Source organism: Eubalaena glacialis, chromosome 15, assembly GCF_028564815.1.
Source record: "Eubalaena glacialis isolate mEubGla1 chromosome 15, mEubGla1.1.hap2.+ XY, whole genome shotgun sequence".
Taxonomy (NCBI): domain Eukaryota; kingdom Metazoa; phylum Chordata; class Mammalia; order Artiodactyla; family Balaenidae; genus Eubalaena; species Eubalaena glacialis.
The window spans coordinates 67,134,980-67,161,910 of NC_083730.1; the positions used below are offsets into that span (position 1 = coordinate 67,134,980).

Below are 26,931 nucleotides of genomic sequence, written 5' to 3' on the forward strand. Positions count from 1 at the left end.
CCTCCCAGACCCAGCCTGCTCCTCCTCCTGGGTCTTCACTCAGCCTGGTACCCCCACCCTGGTTCAGGAGGGACAGTCCTCCAGGGAATGGGGTCTACTGTCCCCGACCCTAGAGACTAAGATTATCCCCCTTCCCGGCTCCCACCCACCCCATCCCAAGACCAAGCGGCAGGAGGGACCAGTGGGCAGTAATGAGCACCCCCTGCCCTGGCCCGATCCTGCTGTTTCAATGCATGGTCCTGGGCATGGGCCAGACCTCCTCTCACCCAGGCTACCGGGTCCACACCCCATCCACACACCCCCTGCTTCCCAAACCGCCTCGGCCAGCTTTGGCCAACACTGCCAGAAAGGATGCTGACCCAACTGCCAACTCCAGACGCACACATGCCACCGAAAGCCTAGGCCCCTCTGAAACCCACCCTTAGGCCTGGGGCAGGAAGATGCCCACCCCAGCTCCCACCCTCCCAGGTCCTGGAAGCGCTGGACAGAGAAACGAAAGCAGTTTCTCATTTAGCAAGAGACCAGCCAGAGAACAGAGGCCTCACACAAGTTTTCAATCAAGCTTTTAATGAAAAGATCATAAAATAACAGTTTCTCATCACTGTACATTAAGACTGCACGCTTCTGAATGGAGAGATCGGTGAACTGCTTTACTATGACACTTGAGGGTTGCATACCTGCAGCTCTGACCTGAATTTATCCAAACTCTCGAGGGAAGTGAACTCAGTGGGATGACTGACAGTGGCGGTGGCCAGTACAGGAGTGCGATCGTGGTCCCCCCTTCCTGGGAAGGGTGCATAGCAGGACATGATCCCTCTTCCAGTTCCCGTCCAACAAAACAGCTATAACCCCATCCCTCCCCCTCCCCCTCGAGGTATTTGTGAATGGGCCAGTGCCCAACCTGGGGTCCCCCAATGGGGGAGGGGGAAAGCAAGTGATGGGTGGGGGACAGAGAGGTTCCCCTCAGCACCTGGCCCCACAGGGCCCCGCCAAGTGGAGGGGGGGAGCCCTGGGGATCCTCTCTGCCCTGAGTGAGGTCTGTTATGCAGCATATTTGAGGTCAATAAATTACAGCAATAAATAGCAAGGTGAGGTAGGGGGAGGGGTTCCCGGTAGAAAATTAAAGTGGGGTGACAAGCCCGGTTGGGGGATGGGTGGTCCTAGGCAGGGGGTCCCGGGCAGCCTCAATTCCCACAGCGCACACCCACCCCCTGATTTGGAATGTCAGACTGAGGCTCTGGTCAGGCACCGCTCCACCACCCCTTCCTGGCATCGGGTTCACAGGTTCAATGATGCCCAACCTGGCTCTGGGGAATAGGGAGGGCCTTGGTCCCTGCAGGGGGCCGGTAGGGCTGGGATCCCTGGTCTGTTCTGAGGCCTGGTGCCTCTGCTTTCACCCCCCAAGCCAAGGGGACTGGACGGATGCGGCCGCCTCTGCCCTGATCCCTGCCCTCCCAGCTGCCCAGGCCTCACCCCGACTCAGGACGGCCGCGGGGAGGGCGGCTGGGGTCCGCCTGCCCAGCCAGCCCGCCCCGATCGCACTCCTGCACACGGCCAGTCCAGTGAATACTGACGGGTGAGGGTGGGGGCGGGGGCGGCGGACAGCCCAGAGCCCCCAAGTGGCGACCAACGGTAACACACACGGCTGTGTGTGGTTCTGAAAGTCCGTCTGGGTCCAGATTGTTCGTTTCACAGGCTGAGGTGTATGGCTATGCTGCGAGTCTCTGAGATTCGTATTTGTTTAAAGGTTCATCTTTTCTTCTTTACCTTTTTTGCAATCCTGGAGGAGCCCCAGTGGTGGGCTCGGTCTGGCGGGAGCGTGCAGTGGCGGAGGCCGGTCTACCGCTCGCTCGCCCCAAGTCTGAGAAATAAATACATTCATCACTGCACAAACATATTGATACAAAAACAACACTGTTCAGAGTGTTTGCACCGTCTGTGTAGGTAAGGACCGGCCCAGTGAGCCCCTCCCACTGCCGGGGTGGAGGTGGGGGTCCCCAGGGGGCGGGGACCCGCTGGAGTCGACGGAGCTGTGCAAAGGTCCTGGCTTTTTGGCTTGAGAGGGACCCTCACATCAACCCACCCTAGGGTCGCAGGCAGAGCAGCGGGATGGGGGCATACGTCCATCCCAGGGCCCAAGCCCAGGCTCAGGTCCTGTGGCCAGAACTGACAGCCACCCCTGCTGTGCCAGCTGGCAGGACCACCACGGTCTGGCCAGGAGGCCTGGGGGGCGGGTCAGCACGGGCCCAAGCTCTTTGGTGCCAGCTGGGCTGGGAGAGGCCCGGGCTGGGAGGAGGGCTCAGGGGCCTCCATGCCCGCCCCGGCCCCACGGTGGCCCCTCTGCCCGTGAGCCATTCCAGGGCCTACTCAGAAGGGGCTCCGGCGGAAGGTGGGGTTCACTGGGACTGGCCTTTTATCTGCTGAGGTCTGAAACTGTAAAAGTTTATGTAAACAATGAGATAAATATATTAGTATCTTTTTTCTGAGCCCATTGAGGTTCCATACGCATTCAAAATGTGCTTTGGTTTAAAAAATAGGTTTTGTGAATTTGGGTGTGAGCTTTTTTTTCTTTTTTTTTTTTTTTTGTTGTTGTTTATCCTCTTTCCTACATGACATCTGCTATTTTCTGTTTCCTGTTTCTCCAAAACATTCAGGAATTAAGTGACTAAAGCAGAGAACTGTAAGCCGCCCTTGGCCTCCAACAGCCTAATCTCCTGGTGAGGCTCTAACACACGTCCATGCACACACTCACGAGCACGCATTCCACATGAAACCAAAGGAAAAGGAAAACAAAACCAAGTGTCGTGTTAACCCCGCCCGCCCCACAAACCCTCAAAGTCTTAAATAGGAAACTAGTGTTTTGCTTTCTTGTTAAAATACAGAGAAGGCTCGATATATGATACAATACTCAGGTGGGTACAATACTACGTCGCACGAAGGTCGTCGAGTGAGGGCCTCTGCGCCCAGTCCCTGAAGCTCTGCCATGAACCACCTGCTTCACCGGGGGGCCACGCCCAGGGGCGTGTGTGCAGCTCCCGCTACAGACTTCTGTCGTGTGGCTTAAGTGCTGACGGGGTAGGGGAGTTGGGAGAGCAGAGGCGCTGGAGGGGCCCCGCCCGACTTGCTGGAACACAAGTCCCCAGAGGGGAGAGGAGCAGCCCGAGGCCGGGGGTACCCCAAGGGCTCAGCAGGGCCCCACATGGCCTGCGTGCCCTCATTCCCAACACCCACCACTCGGGTCCCTGAACTCAGGCTCTGCTTTCAGCTGGAGGGTCTCTGGAGGGGTGGAGGGTGGGGGTAGCGGATGACTCCGGAATTTTTTGGTCTGAACTTAAAGTAGAAAGAAAAGAAATGAAAACATGAAGCAAAACGAAGAAGATAAAGCCGCTGGTCCAGCCCTGTGGGTACAGTAGGCTGAGGACAGTGGTGCCGACCTCTTGACCTTGGCCTGGCCTTGTGAGCATGGCTCTAGGCCCATGGAGGTGGCTGAGGCTGGCGGAGAGCCCAAGGCGAGAGGTGAGGGTAGGGTGGGATTCAGGGCTGAGCCCACGCGTGGCAGCCAGCCTCTCCCCAGACCGCCCAGATATGCCAAAGCAGAGCAGGTCCCCACCCTGCCGGGGGTGGGGAGGTGGGGGGTGGGAGAAGATATACACATCCCTGTGGTCAGCCCCTCCGCACTGGTCAGGTAGGGGCTGCTGCTCTCCCGAGGTCAGGCTCTTGCAGGCCCAGGGGACAGGATGGGGGGGGCTCACTTCCGCCCCGTCCTGGCCTGGCCGGGAGCCTCCAGGAACTTGTCCCACCGTGTGGCTCCCGTCTCCCGGCACCTGGTCCTGTGCTGGGGGCTCCCCAGGGGCTGGAGCACCAATACCCCCACTCGGGCCCAGATGAGAGGCAGCTCGGGCTCCCTGACGCCCAGCAGCACACTCAGAACACCTTCAGGGTGGCCAGCTGGCCACACGTGCACAGAGGAAGTACAGGTGCCCCTTCTGAGAGGGGGCACAGGCGGGGGGCCCAGGAGGGCGACAAGGAAAACACAAGTGGCACGGCCACAACTGCCATCACCAACCAACGTCCTGTTCTCACAAATTCAAGAGGTAGCAAAAGGTCAGAAGTCTCTCCACCTTGATGAGCAAGGAAGGAAGGAAACGCGACATGAGTCCACACATACCGCGCACACCACACACACGGAGAAAATGGAAACGCGTACCAAAGTCCTGGCACCGCGGCCAGCCTCCCCCCGCCCCCCACCAACCCCAGACCTTCCAGTTCCAACATTCACAAACACGTTACACGGGGTTTTCTCTTAATAAAAAACAAGTACCTCTAAACAAAGAATATTCCTCAGAAACTATGGGAAAAGCACTCTCTCTCCTGAGGCAGCCGAGGCAGAGCTCGGGGCCCAGGGAAGCCTTTGGCCAAGAAGGGCTTCTGGGGCCTGGAGGGTGGGCGCCCAGCCCACAGTCGGGCGGGGTGGGGTGGCTGCCCCGGTACATTCAGTCTGCAGACCCAGGCTCAGCCCCGAGGGGCCGGAAAGAAAATAAACTCTTGTTGGTTTTGGTTTAAAAAACAAAATTCAAAAAGAAAAAAGGAACAGATCAGTAGGAATAACAGCCACACAGGCCCAGAGGGCTCTTTAGCTGTGGAGAGGTAGGCGGTGGGGGCCCCTGACTGTCCCAGCACCAGTGAGCGGTGACCCCTGGCTCGAGGAGGGAGGTCACTGTCCCCTCCCTCTGGCACCGCTCCCCGCAGAGCCAGGCTGGCAGCACAGACACCCCGGCCGCGGCAGCCCTGCTCCCCGCAGCGTAGAGGGAGGCCCCCACTCCCCCTGCTCCAACCCGGCCTGCGGGACACCCCCGTGACCCACTCCCGCAGGCCCCGCCGTGGCCCTCACGGGGAACTGGGCCGGGCAGGATCAGGAGGCAGACGGCGCAGCAGCCACACACACTCGGGCTGGGTGCCGGCTGCCCGCTTCTCCCCTTGGTACAGACTGTGGATTAAAGCTCTGGGGGGCGGGGGGGGGGGGCTGCACCAGGAACTGCCCCACACCGGGGGCCCGGCCACTGTGCCCCTGCTTTCCTGGGCGCCCGCGGGCCAACAGGGTCTTTGGCTTTTAGGAGGGGGAGGTGTGCATGCGCAGGTGGCTGATGAGGTTGCGCTGCTGCGTAAACTTGCCCCCGCACAGCTGGCACTCGTAGGGCTTCTCACCCGAGTGCACGCGCATGTGCTCAGTGAGGCGGTACTGGCGGGTGAAACGCATGCCGCACTCGTCACAGGCAAAGGGCTTCAGGCCCAGGTGGCTGCGCATGTGGCGCGTCATGGTGCCGCGTTGCGTGAACATCTTGCCGCAGATGTTGCAGGGGAAGGGCCGCGTCAGCCAGTGAGTCTTCTCGTGCTGCCGCAGAGTGGCCGGGTCCTTGTAGGTCTTCTCACAGACCGAGCACTTGAAGGGCCGGGGCTCGGCTGCGTAGGCCGCGCTGGGCGCCGACAGGTCCTCGGCCTCCTCCTCGGCGCCCCCACTGCCCGTCTCATAGGCACCCTCCTCCTTGATGAAGAGCTCCTCCTCCGTGTGCGTCTCCACGTGCGCATTGAGCTGCTCGGAGCTGGGGAAGCCCTTGGCGCAGGGGATGCACACATACAGGTTGTCCCCGTAGGACACCGTCTCGTAGCCCTCCTGCCGGTACATGTAGTGGGCGCCGGTGTGGCCGCTGCCGCCCTCGCTCCCGCTTTGCCCGCTGTCCTCACTCCCATCCTTGCCGTTCTCCTCCTCCTCCTTGCAGGGGTATGAGGGCTCCCCGTAGGGCCCGCCCGCCACTGCATTGCTGGCCAGGATGCCGTTGGGAACCCTGTCCCCGAGCCCTTCGGCCTCCTCCCCTGGGCAGGGGCCCTTCGGCGCCGCTTCCCTCCGCTCAAAGGGGGAGGCGGCCACGGGCTCCTTCTTGGCCCACTCCTTCTTGCGGGCCGAGTGCCGGAGGCTCTTGCGGGGGGGCTGCCCACCCGGCCCCTCCAATAGGCTCAGGGGGTTGTCCTCAGCCCCCTCCAGATCCATGGGCTCACTGGGGGTGCCCCCCAGCTCGGCGTAAGAGGCACTGTTGGCGACGGGAGGGGCGGAGGCCGAGAGGGGTGAGCCTTGCTGACTGTCGCTCAGCTGGGCTGGGTCGTCGGGGGTGAGGGGGGGCCCGGGGGTGGCGGGGGGCAGCGGGGGGCTCTTCTTGGACAAGTCCAGGCCCAGCTCCTGCTCACAGGCCCCGCCGCTGCCATTGGTGCTGCAGCCACCCAGGCCGGCCTCCCCGCTGGCTGGACAGACCGGCCGGCCCAGGCCATGCACGCTCTCCTGGCTGGAGCCGCCCAGGAAGAGCTCCTCATCGGAGCCTTTGGCCTGGGGGAGCTCCTGGGGGGTGTGGGCCCCCTTGCGCCCATCCACGAGCCCTGGATACCGGGCCTGGATGACAGAGGCCGTGGACAGCCGCTGGCCGCGGGGGGGCCGCCCCAGGCCGGCCCCACCCCGCCCGGAGCCAAAGGGCTTGCCAGCTCTCTTGAGTTTGCGCCGGCAGAGGGCTGCCAACTCGGGCAACTGGAGGTAGCTGGCGGCGGTGAGGAGCGTGCTGAAGTTGGGCTCGGCTGGCTGGTCACTGGGCAGCAACTTGCCGGTGTAGATGAAGTCCAGGATCTGCTGGAACACCGTGGAGCTGACCATGTCCGTGTCCAGGTTGATGAGGTTGTCGTGCAGGACCAGGGACTTGAAGTAGATGCTGCTGGCGGCCAGCACGTTCTTGTGGGCCCGGAAGATGGAGTTCTCCACCATGATGATGACATCACACAGGAAGCCCTTGGTCCGCTGCTGGTTCAGCTGCAGCAGGAGCTGCTTCGAGTGGCTGGGCAGCTCCATGTCGGGCCCCATGTCCCCACGCCCTGCCCACACGCACCACCTGCGGGCAAGAACAGGTACGCGCGCGCATCAGCGGGGGACCCTCCTGGGGCCCGGCACCTGGGCAGGGAACTCACGCCACCCAGGCTGCCAGAGAAGTGGGGCGGCACCAGCCTATCTGCAAACTTGAAAACAGAGGACAATGAAGGGCACATGGTGGCAGGCAACCAAACTGGGATTTGAACTTGGCCCAAGGTATCATCTCCACACTAAAGGAAGCCAACCACGTGCCCAGATGGGACCCAAAGGTCTTTGGTCCGTCTTTGGCCTCATAGACCCAAAGGCAGGGGTCTATGAGGTGCTGGGTGGCTGGACTTCCCACGTGGGCTCGCAGCTTCCCAGTTTTCGAGACAAGCCAGAAATCCAGGTTTTCAGGTGAAATCACCCCATGCAAAATGAAGGTTCTTTTTCCTTAAATACCACGTGGGCCAGATCAAACATGCAGCCTCTGGTCTGCGACCTCTGCTCTAGGCTGGGTCTCTCTCCAACAACCCTAGAGGCTTCCCAAACTGAGGTTTACCAGCATCACGTGACACTGCGCCCAGCCGCCACCCCCACCCCACAAGGCCTTGCCCCACCACAGGCACTGAGCACCCATCCCCCCTACCCCCTGCCTGGGCCTCCAGGTGCCGAGAAGGAAAGGCAGCCTGGCCAAGCCCTGGCACCGCTGGGCCCCAGGGACTTTCTGGGCAGGGCAGGCAGTGCTGTATGAGCCTGGGAAACTCGCCAGACTGGCACAGATGCTAACTGACGTCACTGAGGAAAACACATGCAGAGGAACTCTGTGGTGGTTGCGTGGCAGTACGCACAGGGGTCTCTGGGAGCAGCGTGCCCCAACCATGCACCCACCCCACTGGGCAGCAGGGCCACAGCGCAAGGCCGTGGCTCCCCACCCCTCCAGCCACTCAGGAGCTCATGCCCTCCCACAGGTGCTCGTGCCCTCCCACAGGAGCTCGTGCCCTCCCACAGGTGCTCGTGCCCTCCCACAGGAGCTCGTGCCCTCCCACAGGAGCTCGTGCCCTCCCACAGGTGCTCGTGCCCTCCCACAGGTGCTCTGAGCCGTGAGGCCGACAAGGGGCTTTCATGTCCTTCTGCTCACGGCCCAACCTCGGAGAGGAACTGACTGCTCTAAGCCTCCCACACCTGGGATCAGCTCCTACCAGGCGCCCAGCCCTGCCTCCCTCAGGACAGAGCCTGGAGGGGTTGCACCCACCTGCCTTCCTCCCACTGGCCCGTACCTGCCCTTGTTTGCAAAGACAGAGGAAAACCCCCCATGATCCTGTGCACCCCAAGGAAGACTTCGAGCGCCCAATGACCACGTGGGCCGGCACTCAGGGCCTGACAGCAGGAGGCAGCAAGCACCTCAGGCCAGCTCGGCCTTGTCAGGCTGTTCAGAGGCTGGAGCCCAGGTCGCGCAAGAACCAGCCCTCTGCCACTCCCTGCCCCCGAGCCAGCCAGGCAGGGACAAAGAGCCCAAGGCGCGGCCTCCACACTGGCCTGGACACCTAGCCCCAGCACCCAGGACAACTGGCAAAGGTCCTGGCCTCCGAGAGCCAGTGAGTCCACAGCAGCCCTCCTCCCCAAGCCCCAGCCTCCCCTCTATGCTGCCAGCGCTGCCCGCACACAAAGGACTGCAGGCCAGGACACAGGCTGAGAGCTGCAAGCTGCCCAGAGTCCCCAGGAGGAGGAGCAAACGTCCTCCCTCTGCCGCCCCCTCCCCCAGCTCCCCCTCCTTGACCTACCGGAGTGCCAGGGGCCCAGAAACCATGTGAGCAGCAGCCAGCGGGGGTGGCCTCCTTGAGCGCGTGGCCTCCCTGGGGGTGCATCAATGCCTGGTCACCTGGGGAAGGGAAGACGAACAGACATGGTCATCCACAAAGGCATCAGCAAGGGGAGGGGGGAGGTGCTGGGGGCCCTCGCTCCCAGGAAGGTCTGGGGGTCTCTCTGGCTGGGACGCCCAGACAGCTGGGCAAGAGACAGTGGTCATAGTGCCCACAGTCAGTCCCCGTGGCAGGAAGAACACAGGTTTGGGGAGCTCGCCTGCACCCTCCTCCCACCCACCCCCACAGGAGATTCAGGATACTCCAAGGGCCACCTAGATCTGGGGGAGCTGGTAGCAGGCACACAATTCCTGGAGGGCGGGCAGGCGTGGTGGCAGGAGGCCTGGGCAAGGCCCTTTCCAGGCTGGCCACATTTACATAACAAATGGTCAAAATTGGAGGCGCTGGTGCAACGGGCTATTTATAAGAACCAGTCTCAACCGCTTCTGGCTCTCCTGCTCCTTCCCTTCCCTCCGGGTCTGCTCTCCCCCCCCAAACCCCGCCCAGAGCGCCCAGCCCCCTCCTGCCCAGCCCAGCCTGACCACATGGCATTTGCAGGCTCGCCCTTTCAATACCAGCCCACCAAGGCCGCTGGCAGCTGCTGCCAGATGTGGGTGGGCTCCACCTGCCCCCCCCCCAGAGCTTTGGGTCCTGTGGGAGGGGGTCCTGAGGCTCCAGCTCCCTGTCCCCCACTCCAGCAGGCCTGGGCGCCCTTGGAATGGAGCCAGGAGTGGGGGAGGAGGCCTGCAGCAGCCTGGAGCCCATCCCTGCCTGCCCTTCCCCCGCCCCCAGGGCCAGGGAGGCTCAGCAGGTCCCTCAGGAATGTGACCAGACCCGGGGTGCAGGGTGGCCAGGAGGCCTCGGCTCCAGCCTGCCAGCTGTCTCTCGGCCCCAAGCACAGCTCCCCTCTTACATGGGTTGCTGGGGGGAGGGGGCACGGTCAGCCCAGAGGGCAGGAGAACCAGCTCTGTAGGTCCAGCAGCCTGAGAGCGTCCACGTTTTCCCGAGGGCAGCCTGGGCCCCTCATCAGGCTCTCGGCCAAGAGAGGCCAGAGATGGAGCCAAACCCTGCCTGGGGAGGGGGGCGGAGACCACCGCAATGCCGCCGCCAGTGAGAGCAGCCCAGGAGAAAGGATGGGAAGCCACGTCAGGAACCCCACCAGACCCGAGGACAACCCAAGCCCCGCCCGGGCACAATGCCCACCCAGCGGCCTCCGCCTCAGCCTGGGCCAGACCCTGCAACTGGGGCTTCCTCGCCCTTGTTGGAGATCAGGTCGACCAGCCTGGTCACTGCAGCCTGGGCAAGGCCCAGCAACTGACCAAGTGACTGCCCTCGAGCCCGACCTACCCGCGGGGAGGTCCAGCAGGACCGGGCAGAGCAGGCTGTGCCCTCCGCCGGGCAGGGGTGGGGGTGGGGGGGTGTCGCACAGAGCTGCCTGCTGGGAGTACACGTCCACCAGGAAGCCGCCCCGCCTGCTGGCCACCCCAGGCTGGGCCGAGCATGGGCCTACATCGTGTCCGTAAGCGAGGACACACCTCACCACAGGTGAGGGCCAGGACCCCTAGAAAGTGTTGCTCCTTCCCTCCCAGAGGCCTCTGCCCTCCGGCTCAACGGCGGGTGTGGGAGCAGCAAGCGCCCGCCCTGGAGAGCCCACAGCAGCAGGGGAGAGAGGGCTAGAAACAGCACTGTGGGGCTGGCCAGGCAAGCCGGCAGCGGGATGCCCACTGCGTACGGGGCTGGTGCCCAGCCCTGGCAGGAGCCCACCACGGGCTGGAATGAGGCTGCCGCCTGGCCCCAGCTCCTGGCACCCAGCAGCCACCTGGCAGCAGGCCCAGCAGCGTGCCTATCAGCCCCAAAGATCCCACGCCAGCGCAGCCCCACTGCCCACCCGGAGCACTGGCTCCAGAATGCCCAGGATCTTGGGTAGTGGGACAGGTCAGTCAGATGGGTGCGTGGTTGTCCCCAGATGGGCTGACCCTGACCCCGGCAAGGAAGGGGGGGAGGGGGCAGCTCTGCTCTCTTGTGAACAGAGGGGCCTGGATCACCTTCCCAGGTCTCTGTTCACAGGACGGCCAGCACCCACCTTCCCAACAGGGCTGCTACACGGTGACGTGGGACAGGTCCTGACTGAGATCTCATTTCCTCTTCTTCCCTCCAGGCTCAGGCCTCAGAAAAGCCAGGGAGGCAGGCCCGGCTGGCCCCCGCCCAGCCCCTGACCCCACACACACTGAGGACAGGTCCAGGGTCTACAGAGCACAGGCCCAAGGCCAGGCCCCTACAGCTGAGCAGGGATCCCAGGCAAAACAAGGCCCCACCCACGTGAGGTGGTCCACATGGGCTCAGGGTTCGTGGGGAGGCCTCCCCTCCTGGAACCCACAGAGGGCAGGAGGCCATGAGAGGAGGTCTCCACATGAAAGTGGCCCTTGTTTAAGCAGGAAGCCAAGGAAAACGGCTCCAACCCCAATTCCGACAGGAGCCACCCCAACTTAGCCTGGACACCCACTGAGCCCAGAGCCTGGGCGCCAGGAAGCCTGGGCCCTCAGGCTGCTCCATCCTTCAGCCTCCAGGTGGAACCCCCTGGGGAAGAGGCAGGCAGCCCTGCCTCCCTGGAGCCTGGCGGCAGGCACCCCTCCCTTCTGGAGACAGAGGAGGGCATCTCATGCCTACCTCTAGCCCACAAGGGGGACCCGAGCTCAGGGTGTGGTTTCACCCTTGGGCGATGCTCCCAGGGGACTGTGGGCCCCTCTCTGCAATGTCCTACCTCCCTAGGCAGGAAAGAGCCCCCAAAGAAGCCCCGCACACCCTGGCTGAAACGACTCACCCCACCCATACCCAGCCAGGATGGAGGGTCCTGGAGAGAAGGGTGAAGACAGGAAAAGGGGGCCCCCCCAACTCTCTTTGGGCAGGCCTTGTCACCCAGGTCCCCGGGAACCCTGACCCCTCCTCCCTCCCCAGAGCACACCTCCCGCAGGAGGCCCAGAGCTATGCTGGGTCCCCCCGGAAAAGTTCGCTCCTGGCCCAGCCCAAAGCACCCAATGGGAGGCTGTTCTTGCTCCTTAACCACCTTCTGGCCAAAGAACAACAGCTAGAAGTCACAGAAGAACACAGGACTCTTCCAGCTGAGAGCGGGGGGGGGGCTGCCCAGCACCCACCTAGGGCTCCACTGGCGGTGGGAGTCACAAGGACACCAGGCCACCGCCATGCCCCCAGGGGCTTAAGCACATCTGACTGTGTCATTGAGGGCCTCAGACACACGTATCCACTGCCCCCCCAACTCTGGGCCCAGCCGACCCCTGCTGTGGCCACCTGGTGCTCCAGGTGTGGCCCCGACAGGTGCGAGCACTGCCCCTCCCTGCAGGCCCGGCCCCTCCCAGGCTGCAGGAGGGCAGCTGGAGGGCAGAGCGAGAATGCCTGGAAGGTCCCAGCACCCAGGATCCAGAAGAGCCTAAGGCCCAGCCCCCAACCCACCCCCGCCCCAGCCCCAGGTCCTCCTCACCCCATACCAGTTGGAGGGCACCCTGCCTGTGGGGAAGCCTCAGAGGTGTTCTCTCCACCTCCAGTGCCAGATAAGAGGACAGGTTCTGGGGGTTAAGCAACTTGCCCAAGGTCACAGGAGCAAGCAGGTGGCAGAGCCTGACTCCAGACTTTCCTACCCTGGGGACAGACACCTGCACCTCCTTCTCCCAGGGGCAGGGCAGGGGAGCCAGGAGAAGGGCCTCGGCCTGCAGCTCCCCCTCATCTCCCCCTCCCACAGCCTACCTCACAGCAGGCCTCACCCGGGCTACACCACCCAGGGGCAGGCCTATTCTGGGGACCCAGGCTGTGCCCTCTCTGGCCTGCCCCTCCAGACGTGGGTTGGTGGTGGGTGGGACCCACTGCTCTGGGCGAGCCCAGCGGGTAATCCGGCCCAGGCCTGGATGCCGGCCAGTAGCTCCTGGCTCGTCTCCCAGACCATCCTCCTGGAAAGCAACGGGCTCCACGAATGCCAAGAGCCCTGCCCTCCTTCGGACAAGACTTCTACGAAATTAACACTCAGTTCCATCAGCACGGTGGTGACGTGGTGATCGGGGCCTGGGGCTGGCCTTCTCCCTCAGGTCCCTGAGCAGTGTGGGAGGTGGCGTCCACCCACCCCAGCCCGACCTCCCTGAGTCTGCCCCCAAATGCCTGCAGTCCCACCTTCCCACATGTGCACTCCCACCCAAGAGGCTCATGGCACCACGAGGGGAGGCCTGGCGGGGCCACAACCGCAAACCCCGCTCTCCAGGGCTCCAGGGCAAGCCTTGCACACTCACCTCATCCCTGGCCTACAACCCGCCCGTTACTCCCACTCCCAGGACGACCTGGGGACCTGCAGCTGGATTTCCCCTGCTGGCACTGGCACAGCTGGCTGGCTGGCACCGGGGAGGGTGTGGGGCAGGGTCACACTGGGAGGCCACCAGCCTGGCTGAGTCTGGCCAAGAGTGTTGAGCCAGTGAGACAGGGGGTGAACTGGGGAGAGGCAGGTGAGAGTTGCCCAGAGCACAGTCACTATTATGAAAACTTCCAGACTGTGCCCACACTGCACTGCTCCCCATCCCCACCTGAAGGGGCCTGAGCTCTAGGTAAGAAGCTTGCTTGCAGCAAAAGAACTAGAGCCTGGAGGCAGGGAGCCCGTGGGAAGCTGGTGGGGCGGGGCGGCACGGCCAACAGGGAGCATCCGGATCAGGCAAGGAGCAAGGAGCTCCTGCTGCAGGGAGACAGGCCCTGGCGAGCTGGCTCCTGCGCCCCCAGCCCCACTTCCTACTTGTCCTGCTGGGTGTGCGGCACAGTCCAGGGACCAGTGGCAGCATCGCCCAAGGTTTCTGTTTCTTCTTTTAGTTTTTTTTTTTTTAAATATTTGTTTATTTGGCCATGCCATGTGGCATGTGGGATCTTTGTTCCCCAACCAGGGATTGAACCTGCGCCCCTTGCACTGGAAGCACGGAGTCTGAACCACTGGACCACCAGGGAAGGCCCTCGCCCAGGGTTCTGAGAAACGCAGTCTGGCCTCACTCCAGACCTCAGAACCAGAACCTGCACGCACACTGGACTGTGGGTTACAAGCTTTCTACTCCCCAGAAAGCCCGACACTCGGCAGGTAGTAAATGCTCAGTGATGGGGTTCAAGGGGAAGGAGGCGGCCCCAGAACTCGAGAGATCGAGGTGGCACTCCGTTACTGCGGGCATCTTAGAGGCAAGACAGTGGCCGCGGGCGGGCAAGGGGTTTTAGGCACGGGTGGCAGGCAGAGTGCAGGGAGCCTGGGCCACCTGCTGCAAAGGAGTCACCGTCCCCCACCTACCCCGGGATACCTTTCAGGAGTCACAGAGCAGCAGCTGCCCAGCCCACAGCTCCTCCAGGACAGAGACTCCAACATCACAACTTCAAACCCAACCCTAGAAGCTCACTATGTCTTAAACTAACTAAGGACTCTCAGATATTTAAAAAACAAAATAAAAATACTCTGCCATCTTCTATCATCATCCCTTCGTACCAGAAGACACTTCATGACTGAAAACCAGGAAGAACCACCTCAGGGTATAGGAGTCCTTCCCCGAGAAAGGGCAGCTGACCCGTCCACCCACGCAGCCGAGACTCCCGGTGGCTGGCACCCAGGCCCTGTGCCCTGCCTGTGACAGCCTGGCCCTGGAATCAGAAAAACAAAACCCAAACCGGATGCCAGATGGCAACAACGGGCTTCAACTAGCTGACCAGACACTGAAAGAGGTCATCCCGGGCAGAAAAGAGAACGGTCAGACTTTAAAAAGACCCAGACTGAAGACACGCAAACCCTGGGTCCCAGAAGCCATGCAGGCGCGGAGCCCCTCCAGCAGTGGGCAGGCCCCAGGGCTCAGGCCAAGCCCCACACTCGTGCCTTGCACGGGTCAAGAAGAGCTGACTGTCGCCGTATCCCACGGCCTGGCTGCCTGCACGGGAGCCTCCAGCAAGAGGCTGAGCAAAGCAGCCAGACTCGAAAGGGACGACACAGCCAGTTCTGGTCAAGGTGGAAAGCAGGGGTGGGTGAGGGGAGGGACTGGGGAGTGGAGAGGGCTTGAAGGACACACGAGGGCCTTCTGTTCTGGTGTTTTCTCTCTCAGGATGGATGCTGGATGCGTGTCCACCTGGGAAGAGTCCATGGCGCTGTTGCTCGCAACTGGGAACACTTCTTAGGTATGACTACGATGTACTTGGCTTCAACAGGTGCACAGAAATCTTCAGGAGGAGCAGCAGGGCCCGTCCCAGGCCTGATGAGCAAGCTGACCGAACCCCCAACTAATCACAACAATCCCCAGACAAGAAGCGGCACCGACAGGACAGGAGGGAACCCTACAGTCCAGCCAGGGACCCACAGGACACCTATAAAGACCACCTTAAAACCTCTTATCGGGGCAGATTTGTGCCTGCCATCTGAAGGCAGCAACAACCTGATGACATTTTTATCCATCCTAGTGTCCAAGGAAGAGGGAAGGGGTCTTCAAATCCTGACAGGCATGCTCAGGAGAGGAGAGGACATTCCAAGTGCAGCCAGCAAGGCACCAACAACGGCCCCAGGAGCTCCAGGCTGGACAAGGCCCTCAGGGATCAGGGGTCAAACAGAAGGATCCCTGCCCTGCGTGAAGGACCAACCCCCAAGCCCAGGGCCTCTGACCAAGGACTCAAGGAGCTAAACCAAAGATCAAGGATCAGGTTGTTTTAGTCCAAAATGGAAAAAAAAAAAAAAAAAAAAAATCAAGTAGACACACCTTGGGCACCCACCAGTTTTTAAAAAGCCATTTTTAAGGATAAAACTAGGGAACCGCTGTGGAAAACATTTCAACCTGTGGCTCTGTGCCTGAAACGCCTGCAGGATGGCACTTACAGAGAAGTCTCACCTGCCCAGCAGGTAACGTGACGGGCCCAACAGAGGAGAGGCCGAGCTCAGAAAGGGAGTCGGACAGAGGGGCCCCCAGGACTCGAAGAAAAGTGCTTACAGAGCTTCTTCAGACGGCATCCCGGGGGCGCTGGGAGGACTGTTTGGCATTAAGGAACCCGGTTTAGAGACAGAAAAAATAAACAGGCTCTTCTCTGCCGGAGGAAGCAGAGCTGGGGGAGGGGGTGAAAGCTGGGCTATTGAGGCAGCAGCAAAAACAGAAACCCTGACACTGCCCCATGATGACATGTGGGGTCAGTGCCACCTTGGAACACGCCAAGGGCGGACCGGGGCGCAGGAACCACAGTGACGCCCAGCACTTGGGTGAGTCTCAAAGGCACGATGAGCGCCCAGTTCTATGTCCACAGAGAGCAAACCCGATGTCCAAGAATGCAGACGAGTGCGGAGAACCGGCACACACTCGCAACAGTTAACCCCATATTCGGAAAAGCAGTGATATCAGGAGCGGCCCAGGGAGCAGCCCGGGGCGTGGGGACCATTTCTTACAGGCGTGGGGGGAAGGGTGCACGCCCCCCACTCTTTACAGCCAGATGTGTGCACATGTAACTCACACCTTGTGGTTCATGCTCGTGACAACCCGCAGCACAGCCCAGGTCCACAAGGAGCCAACATGCTCGGTGCAGAGAGACTAGGGTCTTCCTGCTCTAGGGAGGGGTTGAACACCCCTTCCCACCCCAGGGGACCCCCGCACACAGCCACATGGCCGGGGACACGGCAGCACCGTGTGAACCAGGGCTTCAGGGGCCAGTCCCACAGGACATGCCCAGAAAGTGTCACTCAGTCCCAAGAGAAAGCAGCAGAAGCCGGAGCCCCTGCACCTGGGGGAATCCTCCCAACGGGAGCCACTTTGAAGGACCGTCCAAGTCCAGCATGTGCTCCCCACCCCCGCGGTCCCAGCTGTCAATCCTCAGTTCTCTCCTCAAACGCCAATCCCATCAAGTCACTCTCCTGCTTACAGCTCTCAATGGACTCCCAGGGCTTGGATAAAGTCCACACCTGGGCCGGCCCGCGGAGGGCTTCCAGAGGGCCAGGCCACCCCTCCACGCAGCCCCCACCAGTCACACCCAAGTGCCCCCTCCTCCACGAAGCCACCCAGCACTTCTCCCCCCACCCAACGTCAGCACTAGCTGCCCAGCTGCCACCCAACAGGCTCCTGGGGCCAGGGACCTTGCATCCCACTAGCCTCACGGCCACAGCTGCTCCAGCCACACAGCAGGCTCCCATGCAGGTCTGCTAGGGGAGCAAATGCCAGAGGGGAGAGGCAGGGCTGAGGGGACAGGTTGGGGTGGGGGGAGGGGAGGTGTAAAGGAGGAGGCCACCTGCTGGCCCTAGTCCACCGGTCAGAAACTATTGTCCACATTCTTGAAAACTAGGAAGGACCCCCAAAGAACTCTTTGGTGGCTTGTATGCTACTGTTCTATTTACTATGTTAGAAAAACTGGTAACTTAAAAAATATTTACTTGATTTAAAATTATCAACAATAAACCCATTTTATGTTAACATAAATGGTGTTTTTACGGAGGAAAAAAACTATCCCAAAAGAAAAGAAAATCAACGAGAAGGTGGCACTGTTTCACATTTTTGCAAATGTCTTTAACGCCTGGCTGAACAGACGTAGCTGGATCCTCACATCTGCCCTGCATTCAGCCAGTGGGGATGCGTGGTTCTGACCGAAGTCTGTGGAGAAATCCAACCTCACACAGACAGAAGGGAGGGATGTTTTACCCTTTTCAGATAATGGTGGCTATTCTTCCTTGTTATTACACTTCAACTCAACAAGTGGTAGGTTCTTAAAAGTTGCAGTGTAGACTCTGAAATTTTATCGGTGATTAATTCATACCTGGTTACACAAAAATCCAGTGGCCTACCCGGCACTCACATCCACCCAGGATTTTGCAACACTGAGCGCTAGTCATTCGGAAAACAGTGGTCCCCTGAGTCAATCACATCTTCCCACTGTTGTCAGACTTCATTATACGACACCAAAACCCGAGTGCTTCCATCACAAGAGGTCTCAAGTCAGGCTCGCAGTGAAGGACAGCGGTTCCCAAAACTATCCGTCCTCTGCTGGCTCTATGGCTGGCAAGGAACACTGTCACCTGTTTTCCTTCCCGTGGTAAGGCTCACTTTGCTCATTTGAGAAAAGGTCTGACCAATTCTCCAAGTCTGAACAACCACCTTGCCTGTCAGCCCTTCTTTCAAGTAAAACTAACATTCCATGAAAAAAAGCAGCTCGCAGACACAGTGCTGTTCCTGGAATGACGTCCTGCTTCGGTCTGAGGCACGAGAACCCCCCGGGTCCTCCCCAGCTCACCACAGAGAACACTTAACATGTGTGTCCTCCAGGGTCAAGACTCACCACTGGGTCACCTGCACGGCCTCCCTGGAACAGCATGAGGAAGACCAGTGGTCCTGGCTCGAGCACCCAGGGCTGGAGCATGCAGCGTGCACCTCGGGCAAGGCTGCCCACGTCTTCACACCGATGATGTGTCAATGTGAGGACAAAGGCCAGTAATGTCTAAGTATTTTGAAGAGTCCTGGGAATCCCCAGGGGTCTGCAAACCACTCTGAGAACGGCTGATGGCCATTACCGCAAATATTTCTACCAATCCATTTTACAGGCAAGGAAAATGACGCACGGAGAGGTCTGGTCTGGCACCTGGAGGAAACAGGCTTGACAACAGAGTCCTCTTCCCCCAAAATCACAGTTGTTCACCAAATGCTGAAATCCCAGGCAAAGGGCCACACCTGAGAATAAGGAATTTCAAAGAAAAGAAAGGAAATGCCACTTCAAATGGCCTCCAAAAATACCCTTAGAGGCAGGGCCGGCAGAAACCACTGCGGGGCCTCCAAGACCTGCTAACTAGAGGTGGCAGTGTTGCCTGAGCAGGCGGGCGCCTGCAGGCTGCGGACCGGGTACTCAGCCCCAGAGGTGGGCAGAGTGGAGGCAGGGAGGGGTCTCGGGAAGCAGGTGTGCACCGCCTGCCCACGGCCAGCCTGCTGCCCTTATCAGCATCAACATGCATGGAATGTGGGACTTTGGAAACTATCCCCTCCCCTGCCCGCACCCCTCTGGGGCTCGAGTTCACCTACCACAGCCACAGGGCAACCCGAGCCCACGCCCAGCGCCCCCCCCCACCTGCAGCCTCGTGGCAGTGGCTTGCTGGTGGTGGCCCAGGGCCCCTCCCCTTGCAGCCCAGCCAGGATCGCCCAGACCCCCCAGGCCCCTCTGCCAAGAGACAACCCCACACGCCAGAGGGAGACCCCAGCCGGTGCCCCCTATGCTGAGAGAACACCAAGAGGAGGACCCAAGCCTGGTTCTGAGCTCCGGGCTGCCCAGCCCTGCCCCCACCCCCCTAGGCCCTCCTGGAAGTGGGAGCACAGGCCCAGGCCTCCAGGGGCAGAAAGGAAGCTCCACGACCAGAAGGGGTCCTCTCCGCCCCCGAGGCTTGGGGAAGGGGCCTCACTCAGCTCCAGAACCAGACCCCTGGGTTCTGTCTCAGGCAGCCGTCTGCCCCCCACTCAAATAAAAACCCGGCTGCCCTCAGGCTCAAGCCCTGCTCAGCGGCAGGAGTCCACACGCGTGTCCAATGCGCCCTCGTGCATGTGTCGCATCGTGGTTACCCTACTCCTAGACTTTCTCCACCACATCCCAGCAGAAGGACTCTAGACCAAGTGCATAACCTCTCCAGGCCACTCACACAGCAGGGACTGAGAAGGCAATAGGGACTGCACAGGTGTGTCCCACCAGGCCCAGCCCGGGCTAGGATCCTGAGAGGGAAGACCCAGCCCTCTTGTGCTACCTCCCCAGCATCCCATCAGGAGCTCTGTGGGAACCATCCTCCTCCCAGTTTGCAAGCAGAGCTGCCGGAGCACCTGCTGGAAAGAAACCATCAGCCCTTTTCTACCAAAGGGGTCCCAGGGAGGGGCAGGGTGAAGAGGCCAAACAGCTGAGACAGGAATCCACCCCCAGGACTACTCACTCTCAAGGGAGAACCCACTGGTCCGTCTACCAAGACGTGCGCAGGCCGAAAACAGTGACGGAGGACACCCTGACTGCCCCGGACCACCCCTCCCCCGACTGCCCAGCCCAGACCACTCAGCCCCACTCCTGCCTGGCCCCAGGCCAGGCTGCTCTTCCTGCACCTCCCCCCAGGACATCAACCAGGCCCATTCCAGACCTCACCACACCCAAGGGCCTTGCTGCTCTCCTCCCTCGTGCAGTAAGCTGCCCAGAGAAGGCGGGGGCTGTCTTGTGTCCTGGCTGCCCTCAGACGTGAACTAAGCCCCAAGACAGCCCATTGTTCTGTCCCAGCAGAGGAGGTTGGGCTGGGCTGGCCATACCTTACCTGAAGCCCCACCTCCAGTGCCCCTCCCAGCCCTCACCCCACCTCCTGGCCCCTTGTCAGTAGCTCCCTCACACACCTTACCCACGTAAATAACCTCAGGGACCCATCTCTCTCTCCCAGGTATCTTGAGGTCAAAGAGAAAAAGAAGGGGCAGGACACAGGTCCCAGGGGTCCCCAGCTGCAGCCACAGTGGGCTTGTTAGGGACCACGAGGAACTCCAAGGTCACTATGCCTGGGTACACAGAGACCAACCAGGGCCCAAGAATGCAACCAAGAGACCAGGGCAGGCAGTCCCTTAAAGTCAAGCAGGAGCAAGAGTCCTGGGGTCAAGAGCAGCAGGTGGTTCCCAGGGGACCTCCTAGGAGACGCCCCCTTAGTACTCACCAGCCTGGGGTCCCTCCCACTGCCACCCCAGGAAAAGGGACCATGAAAAGGGTGAGCCCCCTCTGCACCTGAGGCTTCTCCAAGACCCTGGTACCTAACAGAAGCCGCTGGCTCGCTCTGTAAGCACAACCCCACTGGGCAGTCTGTGACCACCCCTGCTGGTCTTTGTGGACTCACCACTCCCTGATTCTAATCAACACAGACTTATCTCTGCTAAAGCAGTTGGCTGCACATTGGATTCATTTCAAAAGCTTTAGGAAGCATAGATGGCTGGGCCCACCCTAGAGGTGGGCCGGGCTGGGCTCCACCAGCTCCAGGTGATCCTGATATGCAGAGGTAAGAACCAGGGCACCATCAGGCAGGCCTCCACCAGGCAGCACAGGGAACAGCACACACACTGGGGGTCAGTGTGGAGCCCGTGCTCATCACAGGGAAAGTTCCCTGTGTCCACATGGGGCAGACACTGAGGCCCCAGGCCCCACCCTCCCAGCCATCAACTCTACTCTCCCTTCTCATTCATTCTGTGAACAAGAATTCACCAAGAGCTTACTATTAGCCTCCAAAGCAGCGCAGGCAAGGGAACTGCAAAGGCCATGGAACAGTCCTGCCCCTTAAAAGGCCTATAACCAGGTTGAGGAAGAGGCCAAGGGGCTGCGACCCCAGCGTGGGGAAGGGAGCAGCACCTCCAACCACCTGTGTGTATGTGGGGGGGCTGTGCCCAAGGCACTGGAGCAGCCCCTCCCCACACTCACCTGAGAACCACCACCACCACCACCACCTCCCCCCGCCCCACAGAGGTGCTGCTAGGAGAGAAACCCGAGGCGGCGGCAGTATCCCGGACCACTGGAGGCCAGTGTGCACAGTGGCCACGGCCGTGCCAGAGCCAGCAGCCCCTCCAGGTCCACAAGAGGTCAACTGCCCACCTGGAAGCCCCCCTCCCCAGCCAAGCCCAAGCCCCACCTTTCCTTAGGGGCCCTCAGAACTCCCACGGAATGGAAGGGGAGAGCCTCGGGCACCCCAGGAGCCAAGCCACCTGCCCTGCCGTACCCCACCCTTTTCACCCGCGCGCTCAGAGAAGGTGGACCCCCGACAGCAAACAGGCACCCACCCTGCCACACGCTCAGCAGCAGGGGGCCCTCGACAGGACCTGCTCTAACCCCAAGGCCACGCTCCCCCGCCCCTCCACCCACCCACACAGGGCAGGCAGAGGCGGGGCTCTGAGCCTGGCAGTGTCTCAGGGTCCCTCTCCCCACAGTCTGGCCACACCCTCCCAGACTGTGCTCCCTCAGCAGAGGCCCCCAGCCCGGGCCTTCCCTCCTGGACCGCGCTGGGGTCTGGAGTCGGCACCCAGTTTTCCCTTCCTCACCGAGCGCGCTGGGGGCCCACTCGCAACCCGCACCCCGCCCCCACCTGCTTTTCTGGCTTTGCCACTCACAGCTCACACCGGGTTCTGGGGCTTGGAGCCCTCTCCCAGCCCAGGTCCCTAACCCTTAAGCAAGGCCCCTCCCAGCAGGAAGCACAGCCGGCTGCCAGGCAGAGCCTAACTGGCCCAGCTGGCTGGAAGCCCCTAACCGAGGAAGCCAGGATGGGATCTCTGACCTCTCCAGACAGAACACCAAAGGCGCCTACCCTGCAGCCCCATGACGTTACTTAACCTCCAGTTACTTGACCTCCAAGTCTGTGAGAGTGCTGCACCCAGAGCGAGCCCTGAAATCTCCCAGTGTCTCTATATCCCAGCTGAAGGCTGACCGCTTAGCGGCAAGTCTGAGCAACAGCACGATTTAATCTAGCCACATGGGCTGGGCACTGCATTGGTTCTCAAAAAATTTCGCTGAACGGATAAAAAGCTTGTGAAAGAGACTCACAGGAGCACGCAGCGGGTGCTCCTGCGCCAGCTTCTCGTAGCTCAGCATCTGCAGGGCCACACTCCTGTCGCCATTCTCCTATCTCCCCAGCACTGCCCTCCCCAAACTGCGCGCACTCCCCATTAAAATCCCCCTCCTGAAGCTGCCCACCCTGCGCCCTCGCCACCTCGTGCTCCCCGCAGCACGGTGCGGTCCTATCACCCCATCCTCCGACAGTCTGTTTGCCAGTCTGTCTTCCCCAGGCTGAGCTCTGGAAGGCAGCGATACGTGAATGTGAACTCTAGCTCTGTTTCCATTTTAGAAACGGGGACACTAAGGCTCAAAGAGTCAATCCCTGTCCAAGGCCACACGGAGAGTAAACAGTGCTGAGGCCAGTGCTCCTCACGCTGCCCCCAGGAGTCCCTCCTCAGTCGGGCTCCGAGGACCAGGACAGGCGGAACAGGACTTGTGGTTTCTTCTCTGCAGAAGGAGCCGGGAACAAGAATCCCCACCCTCTAGTGATCAGTCCCGGGGGGCACTGGCCCTCAGCCCCAGTGGGCAAAGCAGGCAGGCCGTGGGGTGGGGCTGACTGCTGGAGGCCAACAGGCCAAGCAAAAAGGGCAGGGTGGCAGGTCCCCCAGGTAAACTGAACTTTATTCCTTCTTCACTCCTCGACTCTCCAGAACTGCCCTGCCAGCCCTTCCACGGGGGCGAGCTGCTGATTCAAAGGCACTGCCCCCACCCCACCCCCACCCCCACCGCCTGGCAGACAATGAGGACTCCGCCTGGCAGACAATGAGGACTCCGGGAAGGCAGCAGGCCTGTCAGCTCAATAATGCAAAACCCTGTTGCTCTGAGTCCACGACAGCTGACTTCAAGTGGATCGGAGGCTGTGCTTATTAACAAAATGAGAAATCTGATCTATGGAAAGAAAACACTATGTGAGGATTAATCCAGGACTGCAGCTTGTGGAGAAGGCTGGGCTGCTGGCCAAGACCAGGCAGAGAGGACAGGACGGTGCCTACCTGTCCCCGGCAGGTACCTCGCTGCAGGACAGGGCATATCACCTCCGCCCCACCTGCGCTGCCTTCTCTCCTTCCAGCCACTGCAGCAATCATTTCGGTTTTGCTTTAATTAAAGGCCTGGCTCCCTCGGGCTGCTTCTTCCTCTACGCAGAGCCAGCAACCAGAGGGAGATTTTTCTTTTCAGGAATCGCTTGTAAAAGCCGAGAGACTAATCTACAAGTCCCAACAACTGGCAGGAAAACACTGCAGGAAGAAATCCTGGGTGCACACCAGCACTTGAGTCAACTGACCAGAGGATGGGCACTCAGCAACACCCCAAAACTGGCCTGCAGGAAGCAGACCAACCTGGGCGCACTGACCCCAAGGCAGGCAGGCAGGTGGGAAGCCCCCTCCCAGCCTTCCTAGGCTACTACCTGCCCATGGACCTAGAGATTTCCATAATAAGCACAACCACACAGGACCGATTTCACTCACAGGCACGGCAACCTACTCCAGGGGCAAAGGACTCAGTTCAGCCCCCAAGTATCAGCCTCCCATCCCCCCCCCCACCCTTGGTACTAAGAGCCTGCTACACCAGCAATCTCACCACACAGCTTTGTCTCTGGAGGCCAGCCTGAGGCCGGCCCATCTGCTTTTTTTTTTTCAGAACATGCCAGCAACCCTGCTCTGCTGAGCGTAAGCCCGCTCCTTGAGCCAGGGCTACAGACCAGCCACATGGCCTGTGCTCCTGAAAATGTCTGCTGAAAGGCCCAGGGAGTCCAGACGCCGGCAGATGGGAACGGAGAAAAAGAAGTAAAGCCAGGAGCCAGGAAGCAATAAATGCTAGCTCCAGAAAGGTCCAGCTCCATCCCTCGAGCGGGGGTCACTGGAGAACAACCCCAAGTTCAGCCTAGAATCTCTGGAGGCCCCTCCACTACCTGCCAGCTCTCCCCCTCCCCCCTGCGCAAGAGGCACAGTCATCCCCACATCAGTCAACAATCTACAGCCACAGGATTCCTATGGGCAAAGCTCTGCCCCTCCCCCCTACCACATATGTCAGAGGGGTGGCCTCCCCGGGTTACACTCCTCCTGCCGGGGTGGGGGGGCCGGGAACCTAGCTTTCCAGATGTGCTTGGCAACCCCTACTAGAAAAGACACTGGAGGTGGAAGGAACAGGAGAAACACGGATAAATAACTTCAAAACCGTTCCGGGCCATCCGGATCCGCACTGGGCTCCCTTCCCTAGGCAGTCCCACGCTGTTCTGGGTGGGGCCGCTGCGAGCATTATCTGGCCGCGTTCCCTCCTCTCCGTAAGTCACTACCCCCCAGGGAAAGGCATCCCCGCCTCCCTTCACCCCAGCTAAGCTTGTGTGAATATGAACCATCTCGGTAGATAAACAGAGAGTGACAAGCTGGGGCCCTTCAGCCCCCTCCCTCTGCCAGCCGGTCCCCTCCCCCTGCCAGCCGACCCCCTCCCCCAAGCCCATCTCTCTTCCTGCCAAGCGGCCGCCTGCTGAAGAGAGGTCTGGGGGCAGGGCAGCGAGCCCACCAGCCGCAGGGCCTGGCCCTCGGGGAGCGGCCCCTCCAGGCCTGCCCCTACCCTGCCCGCGCGCAGCCGTCCTCCTGCGGGGAGGGGGCCGGGGAAACGACACGGACGGCGCGGGGCCGCAGTCGTGGACACGGCGAAACGCCCCGCGAGGGGCGGCGGCGGGCACAGGGCCGCCCGCATAATAGGAGCCCGCCTGTCAGGCAGCGCCGCTCCCCGACCTGCTCGGATTAGACCGCGGATGCAAAGGCACAAAGAGCCGGCGCCCGCCTCCCCGCCGCCCAGCTCCGCACACCCGCGCGCGGGGGCTTTGTGCCAGGACCGCGTCGCCTGCCCGGGGCCACAAAGCGCCGCAGGCGGCAGACCAGCCGGGGGTCCCGCCCCCTCCCACGCGCGCAGCAGCCCCACGTCTCCGGGCGCGCGCCCGCCCACGCCCCTCTCCCGGGGGCGCGCCCGCCGCCCGCCTCCCGCGCCCCTCACCTCGTGTGCGTCGGCGGCGGCGCTCGCCCGCCGGCCGGCCCTCCCGCGGCCTCGTCCTCGGCGCCGCCCGCGCCGCCCGCGCCCGCCCCGTCCGCCCGCCGCCGGCCCGGCTCGGCTCCCCGCCCCGCACGCCCGAGCGCCGCTCACAGCCGCCCGCTCGGCGCCATCTTGGAAGCTTGTGACGTCGGCACCGCCCGCTCACCCCTGACCCACATCTGAATGGGCGAGCGGCGAGGCGGGGCGGGGCGGGGCCGGGCCTGGGCGGGGCATGGGCGGGGCCTAGGCGGGCGCGCGGCGGCGCCGTGGGGGAGGGGCGCGCGGAAGGAGTCGGGAGCCGGAGCCAGGACCGCGACCCCGACCCCGGCGTGTGGCGGACCGACCGCGGGTACGGGGCTGGCGCCGCGACCTCAGCCCCGGAACACCGGACCGCACCCCTCGGATGGGGGCTCGGCCCCCACACTCGGAGCCTACACTTCTTGAGCCTGACCCTGACCCCTGGCAGTCCCGCTCCGTGCCCCCGCGGGCGGCCAGCGTCACCGCGCAGCCGCGGGCTGCAGACGGCGTGGTCCGGTCTGGGGTCCTGGGCCTCCGTGTCCGGAGAAGGAAGCCCCCGGCCCGGCCTACCGCCCGCGGCCCCGCGCAGCCCCGCCGGCCCTACCTGCTCCGAGGGCGCGGAGGTCGCCACTCGCCGAGCTCAGCCAGCCCCTTCCGGTGGCCGCAGCCCCTCGCAGGCCCCCGGGGTCAAGCGATGCCCCCAGGCCGGCCGGCCGGACCCAGGCTGTTCGGAGGGGCTGGAGCGCGCCGGGGGCCGCGACGCTGCTCTAGGGGTCACTTGGTGAACCTCTCCCCACTTTGGACACTACATAATAGGACGAGCCAGCTAAAGCCTGTGAGGGGCCCAGATTTACCAGTCAAGACTGGAATCGAGACTACCCAGGAAGGCTGACTGTGGCCTCGTTCTTCCAAATAAATGTGTGCTTTTAATGCAACCCTAGCAGGACGGTTCCGACACTTAAAATTCTCACTTCACCTGGAAGAGTAAATAACCCCAAACAGCTATCATTTCCCTCCTTGGGAACAGAAAAAGGAACAAGGGTGGACTTGCCCTAACGTATTAAAACAAACTGTGAAGCTACTGTACTCAACTCAGGGCAATCTGACCCAGAAACAGAAAGCCTACAAACAGATCCCAGAAATGGTAAGAACGTGATGAAAAAGGAAGTATCAAACATCAGTGAAGAAGCAAAGAAACATCCCTGGAATGGAGCTCAGTGGAGGACTATTTGAAGAAACTACTGAAAAGCTGTCAATGCCCTACTAACCAAAGACAAGCGAATTAAAACTTTTTTCTTTGCTTTTTTAACAAATTGGAAATCAGTTTCAAATGATAACCTTCAAACACAGTCAGGGGTCTGGTGGGTAATCACTCTCCTATACTACTGGAAGCATATAAATTGCCTCAAAATTCACGAACATGGGGCTTCCCTGGTGGCGCAGTGGTTGAGAATCTGCCTGCTAATGTAGGGAACACAGGTTCGAGCCCTGGTCTGGGAGGATCCCACATGCCGCGGAGCAACTAAGCCCGTGAGCCACAATTACTGAGCCTGCGCATCTGGAGCCTGTGCTCCGCAA

At 61.4% G+C, this 26,931-nt stretch overlaps 1 protein-coding gene and 1 long non-coding RNA gene across 2 annotated transcripts; both read right to left on the reverse strand.

Moving 5' to 3' along the window:
- Positions 1-602: 602 nt before the first annotated feature.
- On the reverse strand, positions 603-25,371 carry LOC133075219 (uncharacterized). The gene is made up of 3 exons (XR_009697332.1): positions 25,300-25,371; positions 8,668-8,765; positions 603-1,861 (listed from the first exon to the last, which is right to left on the reverse strand). It is a non-coding gene; the product is annotated as an uncharacterized LOC133075219 (long non-coding RNA).
- On the reverse strand, positions 4,897-6,904 carry HIC2 (HIC ZBTB transcriptional repressor 2). The gene has a single exon (XM_061169312.1). The coding sequence runs from the start codon at positions 6,896-6,898 to the stop codon at positions 5,111-5,113; it is 1,788 nt and encodes a 595-aa protein (XP_061025295.1). The 5' UTR covers positions 6,899-6,904; the 3' UTR covers positions 4,897-5,110.
- Positions 25,372-26,931: the final 1,560 nt, after the last annotated feature.